Genomic DNA, 16,246 nt, shown 5'->3' with positions numbered 1-16,246 from the left:
GTGATTTTAAATGTGAACCAATCAAGATTGATAAACTTATCACTAATCCATTCATTAAAAGTAACATGTCGCATTTCTAAAATAAGTTTATCAAAAAGTAAAAAAAAAGTAAACATGTTAAAAAGTTTAAGTTTGGATATTACTTCAACAACTACAAGGGTATTTTAATATCATCGTACCTTTTTATTAAATAATGTAAGGTAAAATTTTTAATTATCTTGAAACATTCCCATTGTAACACATTAAAAAAATCATTTTTTTTGGAGTTAAATGATAAACAATGACACAACAAATTAGTTATCAACAGGTTAAATAATCTTAATAATCGCGTGTTTATCTCCGAAATTTCTTCGAGAAGAATATTTTTGGTAAAAAAAAAAAATAACCCCACATTTTTCTTTATAATTATTATAATTATTAACTTACTATTATTATGTATTATTATTATTATTATTATTATTAAATTGCATATTAATCAAGACCAAAGATGAAAAAATCAAGTTTTTTTAATAATTTTCCCGCCAAAATCCCGAGTTTTTTCAATAAAATCCCAAATAACATTTACCACTTTTAAAAAAAAAAAAATCCCTCCCCTCAATTAGTAAAACTTTAATTTAAATTGTTCCCTTCTTGATTTATTATCGTGATACCTTATTTCGTAATACATATAACTTAAATTTCGAATTGGGTACAATTGTTTTTGTGAAATAAACAAATATTTATAAATTAGATCATACAGTTTTACTATAGTTGGTTGAATTGGAAGGAACCTCCCCTAAAAATAAATTTAAAATAATTTTTATTCCAAAATTAATCCGAAATTCACCTTTTAATTATTGGCATTTTTTTATGTGGTGCTAAGTTGCTTATGATGGATGTCAATTGTCAAACAAACAATTGTCTATATTTGGAATTTTTAGAATTTGGAGTTTTTTTTTTTTAGTGATGATGTTGATGAATGTTGATGATGTGAGTTTAATGAGTAATGAGTAATTAGTTTTATGTTTTAGTGCGGAGTTTTGAGTTTAGTGAGTTTTATGAGTTTAATGAGTTTTATGAGTTTATGAGTTATGAGTTTTGAGTTTTTATGAGTTTGTGAGTTGGTGAGTTATTTCCCCCGGTAGGTTATGTTATTTCCTTGGTATTATTTCCTTGGTGAGCTATTTAAGTGAGTTATTTCGTTCCTAGTATTTCCCGTTAGTTATTTCGTTATTTTTACCGTCATGTCCCGTTATTTACCTTTATTTTCCGGCATGTCCCCCTATCACTCACTGTCCCCATGATTTTAAGGGGGAGGTGATATTCCCTTTTTTGATAATTTTCTTGTGATATAAATTTCAATCAACTTACTTATATCGTATTAGATCTACATAATTTATATTTAATTTTACTTTTTAACTTTTTTTTTTTCTCCTCCCTTCCTTCCCTATCCGACTAAAATCGACTAAATTTTGAAAAAAAAACGCGTTCTTGAGAGAGAGAGAGAGAGAGAGAGAGAGAGTGGGAAAAAAAAAATACTAATAAAGTAAGTTTATTTTGAACATTAAAATACGTTAATTAAAATAAAATACATTAATTAAAATAAAATTATTTAAATTATAAATAAATGAATAAATATAAATAAATAAAAAAAATTAGATAAATAGATAAATAAATAAATAGATAACACATAAAATTAATTGGTAAATTATGAATTGTTGCCATGCAAAAAAATAATTACCAGGTCATCAATCAAGTTTAATTAAACTAATTAACGTAATCTACGTAATCTAAATGTAGTATAACTAGTATATTTTTTTACGTATATTTTTTTTTTACCCACTCACCCACTTTACCCATTTACGTTATTTTTACTTACGTATATTTTTACGTAATTCAAACAAATAGTAACCAAAACTTTTGTAAAATTTGATCCCCTGAGAAAAAAAAACTAATTTGGATTTTTTTAATACAAAGTTTATCCGGTAATGTCCGGTAAAATTGCGAATAAAGGCAAAATTATAATCAAATATAGACTATGTAAAACGCGAGATTGAAAGCTTTTTTTTTTGCCGTGAGAAAAAAACATTTAACCTAATATAGAAATGCAAGTATATATATTTTAAGAGTTATTTTAAGATCATCAATATCATCAATATCATCAATATCATCAATATCATCAATATCATTATTATCATTATTATCATTATTATCATCCATTATTATAAGTTATAACAGTATTCCCCCTCCCAGTTCCCGTTTCTAAAAAAGATCCAAAGATCTTTTAATATTCATGGAATGGATTAATGACAGTGATATTCCACCTCCTCACTTGTGTTCTATTACCGTTTTTTTTACAAAAATAGGAATCTCATACAAATTCTCTGGAGTTGGAGCGACCTTTATTGAATTTCGAGTGTGACCTTTTGAGTGTATCATAACACAAATAACAATATGACACCAAAAAAGTTACATGACCCATGACTTTCCAAAAACATTTCAATCTTCTAACCTGTTGTAGATAACAAAAATTTTATTTTTATCACTTGTATTTTTTTTTAAAAAAAAACACTTCCGAACCATTCCAAACTTCCAAAACATTCTCCGTTAATTTTTAACCAATCAATTAATATAACATAATTAGTTTGATTGGTAAATAATTGTTTGGATTTTCGGCTTTAACGTTAAATGATGATCCACATATTTTATGATAATCTTTCAACTATTATTGGATTTGAATAATTAAAGTATCACACGTAATGCTTATTTCTTTATTTTTTTTTTCGTACGCGTAACGAAATCCAATTGTTCTAGATCATTTTTTTAAATAAAAATCACTTGAAACAAATTCAAAATACACTAGACAAATCAAACATACGTTAATATATAAATAAAATATATTTAATAAATAAAAAAAAATAATAGATTTTCAAAAATTTAATAAATAAATTCTTGTAATATTAAATCGGAATTAATTTGATTAAATTTGATTAATTTGTATCCAATCAAAAAAAAAACTAATATTAATTTAGATTTAAAAAGAAGTATAATTTTGATTTTTAATTTTTCCAGGTTTTATTCAACACTTACATTCATTTACATTCATTTACATTCATAATGTATATCTTTACTTTTTCTTGCATACATATTATTACATATTTAACAATATCACCTAATCTGAATTATCAAATGTGTTCCTTTATATCGGCACACACCGTTATAATCACAAGGTAACACCAGATCTTTAAAGTAATTATTCTTATACTTTATTTTTTTTTTTTGATTTAACCATAAAAAGAATTTAATCTAATTATTTTTATGTGGGGTTTCATTCAAACAATAAATTCACCGAACTAAAATTGATTTACGATTATTTGTAATAATTACTATTATATGTACAGTAATAGTAACATGTTTAAAAAATCGGAACCTTTTTTTAATTTATTTAAAATAAACATTTCATTTATTATGCAGGGTTTTTTAAATATTCGGATTTTTTTTTACCGGTTCCTTTTTTTTTAATATCATGTGATAATAAAGAAGTTATCACTTTTTTTTAAAAAATATTTTAAAAATATTTAAAAATATCACAATATCAACTATTTTTAACTAATAAAAAAAAACTGCAAAACATAATAAAAGGTATAGTATATACATAATTTCATCGCGTAAAAAAATGAAACCTGTAATTCAACTTGATTTTTGAGGGGTGGGATTTTTTTTTATTTCTAGAAGAAAAAAAAAAAAAAAAAAAATTTCATCATCATCATCGTTTGTCCCCATGAAAAATCGGTAATATGAGTAATATGGGTAAATTTGATAATATCAGATATAACAGATATGTAACAATATAGAACACAGCCAAGAAACGGTAAATATAATGATACATAATTATTTTTTGAAGGACAAGAAACATGATTCTACTATTATCGGTAAGAAAATTGGGAAATCACTGAAAAAAAATATTTGTGAACCATATGACTTAAAAAAATGATAAATAAAAAGTGACTTGTTATAAATAAAGTGTTACATTACAATTTACTACAATTTTTTATTTCACGAAAAAATCAGGTTAGTTTTAACAAACTATTTTTAAACGTAGAGAAACATTAAAATCCATATTTAGGTTTCTTTTTACATTGATTTACCTAATTTATATATATACATGTATAATGACAGTCAAAGTATTTTACGCCTTGAAAGTTTTATTATAATTAATATATTTAGATTAAAATTTCGTGTAAACAAAGATATGATCTATCAAATGTGTCAATATAAAAAGGGGTTGAGGCTTATAATTTTGTGTTTACAATTATTCGCCCAAACGCTTTGATCCTTTTTATAATGGAAATTCCTTTTCTCATAAACAAAGAAAATTAATAAACCTTAGGTTTTTGTATTATTTTGGTAAAATTGTTATCCGGGGTTATCGCCATTTGAAAAAACTATATCTTCTTTCATTTTACAAGTTTATTATCTCGTTTTTTTTTTTTTTTTGACGCCCTAAATGTAATTATGTTACACCACTTACTTTATTGTTGCGTATTTTGATCTATTCCTTTTTTGATTTTATTGTCCAACATTTGATTTTTTTTTTTTTTTTTTTCTCCAGAAATTTATCACGTGTAAATTCCATTAACTCTTGAAACAAAGTTGGTTTTAACAGTTAATTAAATTTTTAATTATTAATTATGAAACAATCAAAGTTAATAAAGTTAATTAATAATAAATGTAAATCAAAGATCGTGTATTGCATTTTTTGAGGGAGTTATATATTATGTCATTGCATAATTATTTTTAATAAATACTTTATTATTTTAGCTCTGGTTTTTTTTTAAGGATAAGGGTTTTAATATTTTAATTTTGTTTTAAAATCATAATGTATAAAAGTAATAATTGTAAATAATTTGGAGTTAAATGAGTAATATTAGTAAATGAGTAATATTAAAAAGTTTATTATTTTAAAATTCATCTTTTTTTTTTCATGTAATTTACGAAACCTGCCAAATGATATACGGCAGCCGGCAGGTTAGATACTCCATTATTTTCGCGGCGGAGTAGTAATGTAGTATCACGTGAAACTAGTAAAAAATATTTGTCACGTATTCTTTTACTTTTCATTTTTATTATTATAATAATATTATAATATATATATCATCTTTTAGTAATAAAATAAATAAATAATATATATATCATTTTTTATTTTTATTAGTGAAAAAAAACTGAAAATCTATTCGTCATCCACTTTATTTGTCACATGCGTAATTTCTTAATGTTGTAATGCCGACCAACCCTCCTCCGTTTTGAAATATTTGAAATATTTATAATATTCGTATTACAATTTACAACAATAATGAATGTTGATCCACGAAAGTAATATTTCGTTATCAGAAGTTCGGAACTGTTGATATTTGTCGACCTCAAACCTCAGATTTTGTTGGAATTGATCATGATAAAGTGACAAAACTCAAAGTGAGGATGTATCATGTATCACAAAAACTTTTCATGGCGTTGAAATACTGGTAGGTTGGCGAACTAATAATAAATTTAACAATGATATATAATTTTTCAGATAATACTTGAATATTTGTGCTTTTTCTTTCCTGTTGCTTATCGTAACCCGCCCAAAATAAAACACGTTCGCAACCAGTTTATGTATGTTGTAACATAATATCCATATTCCAAACTGATCTTGTGTCAATGTGTCACCCAAACAGTAATCCCAAGATAAGATCTTTGAAAAAAAAAAACTTGTCCGATAAATGTGATCGATTGTTTAAAAAATATGTGTGTAAAAAAATAAACAATTAAACATGATAATCGAAAAAGAAAAAAAAATAATGGGAGGTGCCACTCGGTAGTGCCACTGGGTTATATACTGTTTTTCAGTTTCGTATTTTTTGTATTTGTATTTCCCTTCCCTAGAAGTGTTGTAATGGGTGGGCTTTTCTCGAATGTAATTTACGAGCAACACTCGTAAATTTTAAATTTTGGTTTCTTTTTTCATTTATTATGTCAGTTTCATATTTCTCAGCGTGTCCGCCTACGATATTTTATATATCCTTAGATATACTTGGTTCAAAGTTCTAGTCAACCTCCTATTATTTTGAACTGAAAAATTTCCTAATTGAAAACTTACCGCTTTGAGCCTATTCACTTTTCCTTATTTCCTATTGGAATTCTGGGTGGCATAACCAAACGTGATACATATCTTGTACAAAATGCAGAAGCTGTATGTAATTGACCGTATCATGCTTTTTGGGGTAATATCATTAAAGATATTTGGAAAGCATAATTCCGAATTGCCACAAACGAACCAGCAATTGACAAGTAACGATGAATCTTCCTTTTCGAGTGGAGATGCTCCATACTTTTTGACATACTATACTTCCCAATGGATTGAAGAATTTTATTTGTCACGTTCATCGCATAGAATTCGTGTTCTTCGAAACATTTTTGACGTGTGATCACCAAATATTCACAAAGTTAATAGATGAAACCGTTTTGACATAGATGCTTTAAACTAAATAAATTCTTTATTTAATAGTAAGGTACTTATTTAACTTTATCAGTTTATTATTACATATCTATATAATATTACATTTAAGCACTCTTTGAGTTTTTAAATTATTCTTATTCTGATTTATTCATTTATTATTTATTTAGATCGTATATTGCTTTCACTTAAGAAATTTATGGAATGTTACGCGTAAGTTTCAAATCTTGCATCTTATTCTTTAAAAGTACAATCTAACGATTTGATTTACCGACAGATTAGAAACATTCTATTCATTTGGTATAACACGGAACCAAGAGTTACTACAAGCATTAATCTGTGCACTAACTTATTTATGGGTAGGTTTTTATTTTACATAGTATTTTACATACTATATTTACTGTATTTACACTTTTTATGATGTTCATAGGGCATGCATGAAATGACACCTCAGCCATTAATGCACAGAGACATTCGATGTCCAATATTATGATAAATGTGTAATTAGTCTTTCACGAGGAACTGTGGATATCATTGATTTTCACGGCTCAGCCGTGAACATCATGATATTCTACAGTGACTTCGTGAAATAACTTATAATTTATATCACGGTTTCGATCATAAAACTCTTTAAAATATACCTTTTTAAACTAATATGATAGACTTTTTATCCTATTGATGACTTTTTATCCATCTTTTTAAATCTGTGAGAATCATTTAGAAGGAGTGTCTGAAATAGACTATATTTCTGGCAATGCATTATACTAGTGATGATATTTAACATCAATGGTATTCCTCAAGAACTTTTTCAATTTTGCTTATATTTATACAATAGGATTCACATCCCTCTTTGACAGTGAAATTATCCTTATTGTGCTTATTATTGTGGACAACAACGAAAGAGACGAGATTCTCGGTTTAATATTCATATTTAATTCATAAAATATTCAAGATTTATAGATTTCTAGTATGGAAACTTCAAGAATATTATGAAATAAATTGTCGCAAATATTAGATTTGATTATTAAATACTATGGTAATGTGACTTGATGACCAACTGTTTCACTGTTTCTACAACTAAATTAAAATACACGAACTTTTTTTTATAAATTTCAGTGAACGTTATCAAGAAGGAAGACGATCAAAGAGTACAAGTGGCTTATTTTTCCATTCAAGATCGACTTATCATTCAATTGCGCTATCTTTTGAATATATTTCCATAGAAGAATATAACATTGATATTGCAATTGGTGATGTGCTCAATATGGACAGCTTGTGAGATAGACTTAAATTTTCTAGCGATAATTGAAGCTTCATTTGCATCATTCTGATTTTAACTCCAATGAATGTAACTGTGCATTAATAAAATAAATGCTGTGATTTACATATACATAATCTTTGACATTCTTCATGCGCATGCGCATGTGATTTTTTAATTATAATCAACTGATTATCTGTTTATCCTATTAAATAATCACAGATTTACTATGACGTAAATATGATCAAATATTTTCAGAACAGGTGGTCTATCAGAAGTTGGTCACCCGATTTTTATTTTGAAATTTTATAAATAATAATAAATTCGGCAGATATTGAAGAAATTATTTTGATTTATATACACAAATACTTTATTATAAAATAAAAAGTCTAATTGAAAGAAATTATTTAATAAAGTAAATTACTTAATATGAGCCACAATCCTGTTCTCATTAGAAGAAATTAGTACAGCAATTAGTTGCGCTATAAAATTAAATTTAATAAAACAGGAATTATCGTTTTTTTTTTTAAAAACTTTGAATGGGTCATGGTCATGGGTACATTTTTTGGGGATTATACGTGTGTTTAACCAATAAAGTTGAGAATATTTTTTTGAGAATATTTATAGATCATACCTCAATAATCAATAGAATAAATAACAAAAAAAGAAAAAAGTTTCCATTTAAAAACATGGAGAAAATTGACAACAAATTGAAAATTTATCTTGATAACATTGTTATCGACAAGTTTAAATATTTTATTATTTTATTTATTTTATTTTAAGGCTAGTTAGGAGAAAACATTGATAGTTTAAATATTTTAATTAATAAAGGTAAAACGGCTTATACAGTAATTATAAATCACGTGTTACAAGTAACAAAAAATTGTGTTACATGGATTCAAAAAATTTCTGCTAAACAAAGTTATCCATTTTTATACCTATAAAATCATATATATCCAACATGCCAACAGACTCAAATACTAATTTGATGAAATTCTCAATACAAGTTTTACATTAAAAAAATCCTAATTCTTTCTTATATAAAAGTCTTTTTATCTTTGATCTATGATATACTTGATATTATTTTCTAATAATTACAAATTATTAATCACCTTGTAATCTATTTTTGTTATATTTATTGAATAACTTGTATTTTAGATTTTGTGAATATTCTGCGATCATTTGAGATCTGTAAAAATCAGATGATATTTTCACAAAGTTAATGTCTTTTTTGTCTGCAATAATCTTGGCCTTTAACTAATTATAAACATTCCATTAAATCTGTTGGAAAATTTAGGAAATATTTTATTATTGTAAAATCTATTGCAATATTTACAATTATAATTAATGTCAATAATAAGAGGTGATAAAATTAATATGATTAGCATCAATCTACCTTCAAGTAGAAATTATTTTGTTAAAAAATTGTTATATACTCTGATAGTATTCTGGTAATTATCCTTATGAGTTATGAGTATAATCCATAATTAGTAAAATAATATATCTATTTATTCAAGATTCATAAAAAAAAAATATAATAAAAAAGAAATTTATGTATAAAAGGAATAGTAAATATGTCTTAAATGTCTTTTTACAAAATTGAAATATTCTCATCTTTAGAATTTCATGATTCATTGTGAACCTGAAATAGCTTAACCAAATACCAATAAAACCATTAATATCATTTGTATTTGATGGCAAATTAATAATCACATTAAATTTGAAAAAATAAAATTAAGAAAAGACCAGTAAGATGATTCTTTACTATTAAGATAGGTGATAATTTCTACAAAAACTTAATAATTAGAAAATTTTATCTCACATACTTTATATAAATCACCTGATATTTAAATAATTCCAAGTCAAGATGATGCATTCTATTTAGGATTATTATTGAAAAATATACCTAGAGCTGATATATTATTATTAGATATTGTATTTGATAATTGAAATAAAAAGAACTTTTAGAAGTATTATATTGTAAATCAATTTTGATTAATTAATTATATAATGATATAAGATGATACAGTAAATATTCAAAAGTTATCTACACAAAGTTTACAAAATGCTTGAATAAAAAAATTTATTAGCCATCACACAAAATACACTGTATGATTATTTAATTATCATTTACTACTCTGTAATGATTTTTATTTACTGTTAGATATGGTTAAAAATTTACTCATTGATTAAAAAATGTAATATATAATTATTTTTAGAAGGTTGTAAGGTTGCAACTATTACAATATATATACAACACTTTTGTTGTAATTACAATATAATATTATAATTGTTATATAGTATTATAATTACTACTAGTATTGTAATTATTATATAGTGTTGTAATTATTTCCAATTATACAAATATGTATTATAATATATTAATTATTTTTTTTCATGATGATATTTGTTCTATGAAAACTTATTTTTGTAATTTTTATTTTTCAAAAAGGAAATTTTTGAACAATTATAAGTGTTGTAATATTACAACACTTTAACTTTAAAAGTAGTAATAGGTTGCAATCCTTACTATTACAATACAAGGTAGTAATTATCAATTATATACTACATTTTTACATTGATTTAAATTTACATAATAATTAATATTCATTAACCAATAAAATTTCAACTATAAAAATTTTTTTTTATTACAGCAAATAATATTAATAATCTTAGAAAAGTAAAAAATTCAAATAACTTTGCTATTAAAATATATAAAATATTTTGATTAAATTTAAAAAATTGTATTATTTAAACTTTTAATTCCAGTATCTTTACTAATAAGTATTTAATCATCATAGAATATAGTATAATAAGTTTTGAATTAATTCTTTTGAAATATTATAATAAATTATAAATATTTATTTCTATTATTTTTAACTAATAAAAAAAAGTTAAATAAAAAATAGTATCAAAATTGATTCAAATGAAATCCTTTAATAATTAGAAATAAAAAAAAGTATAATAAGAAATTTATAGGTTTTAAAATTCAAAAAATTCATACTATTTTTGTTGTATTTATATTATATTAATAATATATCTGCTTTATAACTTTTTAAATTTACTATCAAAAAATATTAAGGAGTTTGTTCAAAATTATCAATTTTAAACAGATTTTAAACAGATTTTAAACAACTTTTAATATATTTAAAATTCTAAAATCAAATACTAAATGAAGACATTTTTGTTTTTAGATATTGTTATTAAAGGAATAACAAAAATCTAATGATTACAAATATGAAAGAAAACTGGATTTTCAGATTCTTTTCGATAAAAAAAAAAATAAAAAAAATAGAATTATATTTGAAGAAGTGAAATCTCCAAATGTTTTTAATTATATAGTAAATCAAAGCAAATTATTAAATATTTTTCAACTTTTGAAACATTTAGAATTATTATTGGTAATAGGTTATTACTATCATAATTTTATTAATTTAAGCTAATTAGATTTAAGTTATTTAATATGAATATAAGCCTTTAATGGTTTATATTACTTTAGTAAATTGGAAAAGTGCTATTGCTCACAGGAGTTATTAATTTTTTAACCATAGTTCCAATTATTGCAAATCTATATAGTTTACTGATTAATTAGAAAATCTATTGATGGATTGAATAAACCATATACTTCCACTGGTCAATTATACCATAGAGAATTAAACCCATTTCCTCACAAATGTTTTATTTTAATTCTCATTCAGAAAAATAAAAATTTCTTGCAAAATACGTGTTTCTGATACAAAAATAAAATACGATCAATTATTCACGCGCACGTGATTTTTTTTCTTAGTGAAAGAATGTTTATCAACGAACTTTCACAAATGATTCTTAGCCGTTTTTGTTACTGAATTCCTCAAACATAAATATTAGTTTGTATGTATATTGTGTAGGGTGCATAGTGCATTAGAATGATAATGAAAAAGTAAACACTGCGTCATGAATGATTTCTTGTATCTACACTAATGCACCAGTTTTTCGTTCATATTACAAAACTGGTTATTATGAAACAATTTAGCTAATTATAATATAGATACATTATTTATTAATGGGATCGTTATAAAAGGCTAAAAAATTAGAATTTTTTCACATGGATAAAAAAATAATATATTTTTTAGGAATCTTATTAAGTGGATTATAATTTTTCCAACAATCTTAGTTGTTTTATTAGTGGTATTATTCATTGGCCTATTGTATTATTATGTCAGTTGTGTTCATTAATGTGGGAATTGAAAGGATGTTTCCATATTCTGATCTTTTTCTCAAACGTGTTCATCCTCAAAAATATTATAGGCAAGGGTTCTTAAGTTATGAGACCGGAAAGAGATGCGAAAAAAAATATTGTATAATAATATCATTCAAAATTTAGCATATGATCATGTGATCTTTTATGCAAATTTCCTCTTTTGGCTTGTCGATATAATAAAAATAAAAATAAGTAATCTTTTGGCTTAATATTATAATATTATGGCAAACATTTCATTAAAAATATATATATTTACAAAAGTTCAAGAATTATTTTAATCCAAAATTATATAAATTTATTTATACTTTATCTAAATCCAGATTTTCGTGATTTCTTCTTTGGTTTTGGTTTTTCTATAATATTACTTGTATTTTGATTAATAACATTATCCTCAGTAATATTCTCTACAACAATATCCTTATTGATATTCTCTATAATTGGATTAGGATTTTCTTTTTCAATGTTATGTACTTCTATTTGATTTTCTTCTAATTTATATGTTGGATTTGTTAATGCTTCATTAGTAATATTTTCAAAATCATCAAGAAATTTATAATCATATTCTTTGAGATCTTGACCTATTATCCAATCATCAGAAAGTTCTTGTGCTGCTGTTGTCATTACATATCCATTATTTTCTGTATCAGCATTATTGATTGATTTTTTACATTTAATTGTAAAACAATCAGAATTTGTTGAATTATTATTGATTGGTTGTTGTTCTGATAAGATATCTGATGACAATGAAAATTTAGGACAATTCCGTGATTTTGAAATGAAAGTTTGTAAACTCTTAACAAGATCCTTTGAAACTACTTCTATAGCATACTGACGACTATATTTAATCTTATTTAAATTTGGTATATTATTTATCTCACCACTTTCATTATTATCTGCAGATAATGGATATACTTTCCGTAAGTAACAATTGAGCTCTTTCTCAATATCGGCAGGACATTTGTCGGTTATATTAATATTTGAAAATTCAAAAATTTGAGAAGTTGTTGGAGCCGAATTAAAATCACTATTCAATAATTGTTCAAATAAAAAGTTCACATCAAAAAGAGACCATTCGACGGATAATTCCAATAAATCCTTTTTAATCTTGGGAGTTTCAGAGAATTGTTGTACACGTGGGACCTCAAGATCATTAATATGTGAACCTGGTATATTTTTTAATATTTCATATCTATATTATATTTAAGGAATAAAAATTTTTAAATATTAAATGAATTTAAATTAAATAAAGGATACAATGTCAAAGGATGTCCAATGTTATCTAAGATCCAAAGATTATCTTTATAAACCTTTTTCAAAAACGACACAAAGGAAATGTCTTGATTTTCTTGTAATAAATCAGAATTCATAAAGATTTCTCTCTCATTATTATTTTGATTGATTATTTGGTTATTTGATATTGCTTTCATATTTGTGTTGTCAATGACATGTGATCTCCACCATTCAGAATTATATAAGGACGAAAAAAGCTCATGATTATGTTGATTTAAAAACTTAGTTACGATAATATATTTATCAGACTTAATATATGAAATTGTAATTTTCCATTCACAGGGAACTATTTTTTTATGCTTATTGTTTTTTTTGTTGAAGAACTTTCCTTCCATACAAGCATAAGTTAAGGACTGGATATTTCCATTAACGTCTTTGACAATAGACTTTTTTTGACAATTAAATCCAACAACATGTCCATAATGTTCAAAAAAGTTTTCTACAATTTCCCACGAAATAAATAATGTACCAGTTTTAAGAACAAAAGGTGAAATATTATTTAAAGATATACATTTAAAGTCCTTGGATATGTCTAGAAAAAAGTTCATTAAATTCCGAAGAAAAAAACAAACATTAAATAATTAAATATATAAAATGAAAAGCGGAAAACACTTACAATCCCATATTTTCTCAAAATGCCAATTTTGACTCTGTTTCACACGTAATTCAGGCATAGTACCAACATCCATATCTGCTAAACTATGCAATGAGGCTATTGAATCTGACATTTCAATAATTTGCAAATTGAATCTATTTGATGGTATACTAGGTCGGATAGTGATGTCAGTTTTATCTTTAGCATGAAAAGCTTGCGAATAAAGAGCACCAGTCTGAGAAAGTTGAAATATATTAAAGCAGGAGTTTAAATTATTATCTGCTTTTTTTGGTGTAAAATCATTACTTAATAACACGCTCGAAAGTGATGGTAGTTTTTGTTGTTGATTTTCATCTCGTATTGTATAAGGTGATCTCATATACTTTGATCGAGAATATGATGGATGCTTATTAAAAGATGGGATTGACACAGGCTGACATGTGGATGTTACAGGTCCGGATGCAGAAGTTAAATATTGGAATGCTGTTATAGTAGGGGGACTTTTTGACCATGTTAAAACAATAGATACTTATAATAATAATATGAAAAGTTAGAAAGAATAATACTTGTAATACATACAAGATTAACTATGACTCACTTTTTTCATTCATCGTAATATTTACTCCACAAGGAGGACTACTATGATGATGTGGCCACATAAGCATTGGTCTTTTAGGAAATCGCTGATCCAGAAGCATAACATTATTCTGGGTAGTTAAAATGAATTCAAATGCATTATATACAGGTGATCTTTGAAAGGAAAATATTTTGTCCTCATTATTAGTGTCATAAATTAACGTAACGTCACGACTCTAAATGAAATGAAATTAATGTAAATAATCAAATAAACTACATATATATATTTTCGAATATAGAAAGAATACCCTAAAATCAAAAAGATCTGCGCTAATTCGAGAAGCGACAAGAAGAGTTTGAGGATGCGCACCATACTCGCAAGTCTTCCATAAATCTTTGGGAGATAAATCTACTTCAACTTGAGATGTTCTTATCGTTTTGAAATCGTATTTAATGAATAATCTATAGATTCAATTATCCAAGAAAAATAAATATTAAATAACAAAAAGAATATCTATTTTATATGCAATCAAATCTATACTTTGAATAATCTTCGTGTCTTTCTCCCTTCCATAAATGAATACTACCATTGCCATCAACAATAGCAGCCTCGCCATATATCATTGGATTAAAAGTAACGTGCATGTGATTAAAAATATCCTTTTTTTTATGCAATACACTATCCAATACCACTGCTTTTAAGTAATCTTGTGCATCTTCTAGTTCAGGAACTATTACTTTTAAGAAAGTAGTTCCAGAGATCGTGCGAACTGCCATTAAAGCTATAGAAATCGATATTAAAAAATCACGTTATTCATTGAAATCATATTACTATACTAAATAATAATAATCATCTTACAAGGACAATAATTATAAGTATCGAGATTTTTGTCCGGAGTATGTTCATATATTGAAGATGTCACTTGTCTTATAGGAGTCTTAAAATTTAATGTTGACATTGTGTTTAAACCTGATTTATGCTGGTTTGAATTATAATCTGAATCTTGGTAGTTATTCTCATTAAACAAAGGAATAAAATCTTTTCATGAATAAATAATGGAAACAAATAAATAAAAATATTATTTCTTATAAACATTAAAAATCTTTACTCAATTCAGTTCCGGAAATTCCAATTGGAAAAGAAATGAATTTTTTAATTATTCCAGGACTAAATTCATAATTTCCGATGGTTATTAGTTCATGGCTCATATAAGGATCAAAATTTTTACTTTCATTGTATGATTCTTCGAAGAGAGTATCAACGATATATTCTGGAAAGATATCGAATTCCGGATACGAGTCTGATAAAAATTGAGCCTACCATAAAATAGTCAGATAAGCTGCGTTGCATAGAGTATTTATTCAAATTTTACTTACAGATTGTGCATAATAAGCTTTTGCGACGGAATAACTATATTGTGGAATAGGATAGTGACGACGTGTATGAGGAAATAATTGGGTGACATTTGTAATTTGTTCTATATCAAAACCCTCGTGGTCTAAACCAAAGAAGAAAAATAAGTTTTATATTTATGACTTAGGTTATTTTAAAATTTTGAAATTATTATTACAAGTTTGGGCCTCATTCATATAACTCCAATAAATACTTTGTGGTGTACTTCTTATATAAGAACAGCCACCTAAACTTCCTACTTCAAGACTTGCGTCCGTAGAACGCAATTGCGGCCATGAAAATTTAGGTGCTGAGTTGAGTTTTTTCTGAGAATTCATAATTGCGATTCAATTGATTATCACAATTCACGTTATTCAGTTATCATCGATATTTGCGTAACATGGTAGATCAATTCAACG

The 16,246-nt window shown here is 25.1% G+C and overlaps 2 protein-coding genes across 2 annotated transcripts; one reads left to right on the top strand and one right to left on the bottom strand.

Moving 5' to 3' along the window:
- Positions 1 to 6,200: 6,200 nt before the first annotated feature.
- OCT59_015096 (uncharacterized protein) lies at positions 6,201 to 6,968 on the top strand (the record flags this gene model as incomplete). Its single annotated transcript, XM_066139769.1, has 4 exons — positions 6,201 to 6,399; positions 6,646 to 6,688; positions 6,753 to 6,834; positions 6,906 to 6,968. The coding sequence occupies 4 exons, from the start codon at positions 6,201 to 6,203 to the stop codon at positions 6,966 to 6,968; spliced, it is 387 nt and encodes a 128-aa protein (XP_066002613.1).
- A 5,281-nt stretch (positions 6,969 to 12,249) lies between these two features.
- OCT59_015095 (uncharacterized protein) lies at positions 12,250 to 16,165 on the bottom strand (the record flags this gene model as incomplete). The annotated part of the gene is made up of 10 exons (XM_066139768.1): positions 12,250 to 13,162; positions 13,228 to 13,795; positions 13,880 to 14,386; positions 14,457 to 14,670; positions 14,743 to 14,896; positions 14,976 to 15,216; positions 15,294 to 15,473; positions 15,544 to 15,751; positions 15,812 to 15,933; positions 16,006 to 16,165. 10 exons carry the CDS (start codon positions 16,163 to 16,165, stop codon positions 12,280 to 12,282), a joined length of 3,237 nt encoding a protein of 1,078 aa, XP_066002612.1. The 3' UTR covers positions 12,250 to 12,279.
- Positions 16,166 to 16,246: the final 81 nt, after the last annotated feature.

The sequence above is a fragment of the Rhizophagus irregularis genome, chromosome 23 (assembly GCF_026210795.1).
Source record: "Rhizophagus irregularis chromosome 23, complete sequence".
Lineage (NCBI taxonomy): Eukaryota > Fungi > Glomeromycota > Glomeromycetes > Glomerales > Glomeraceae > Rhizophagus > Rhizophagus irregularis.
The sequence above is the reverse complement of the archived record's forward strand: the minus strand, read 5'-3'. Positions and strand labels throughout refer to the sequence as shown.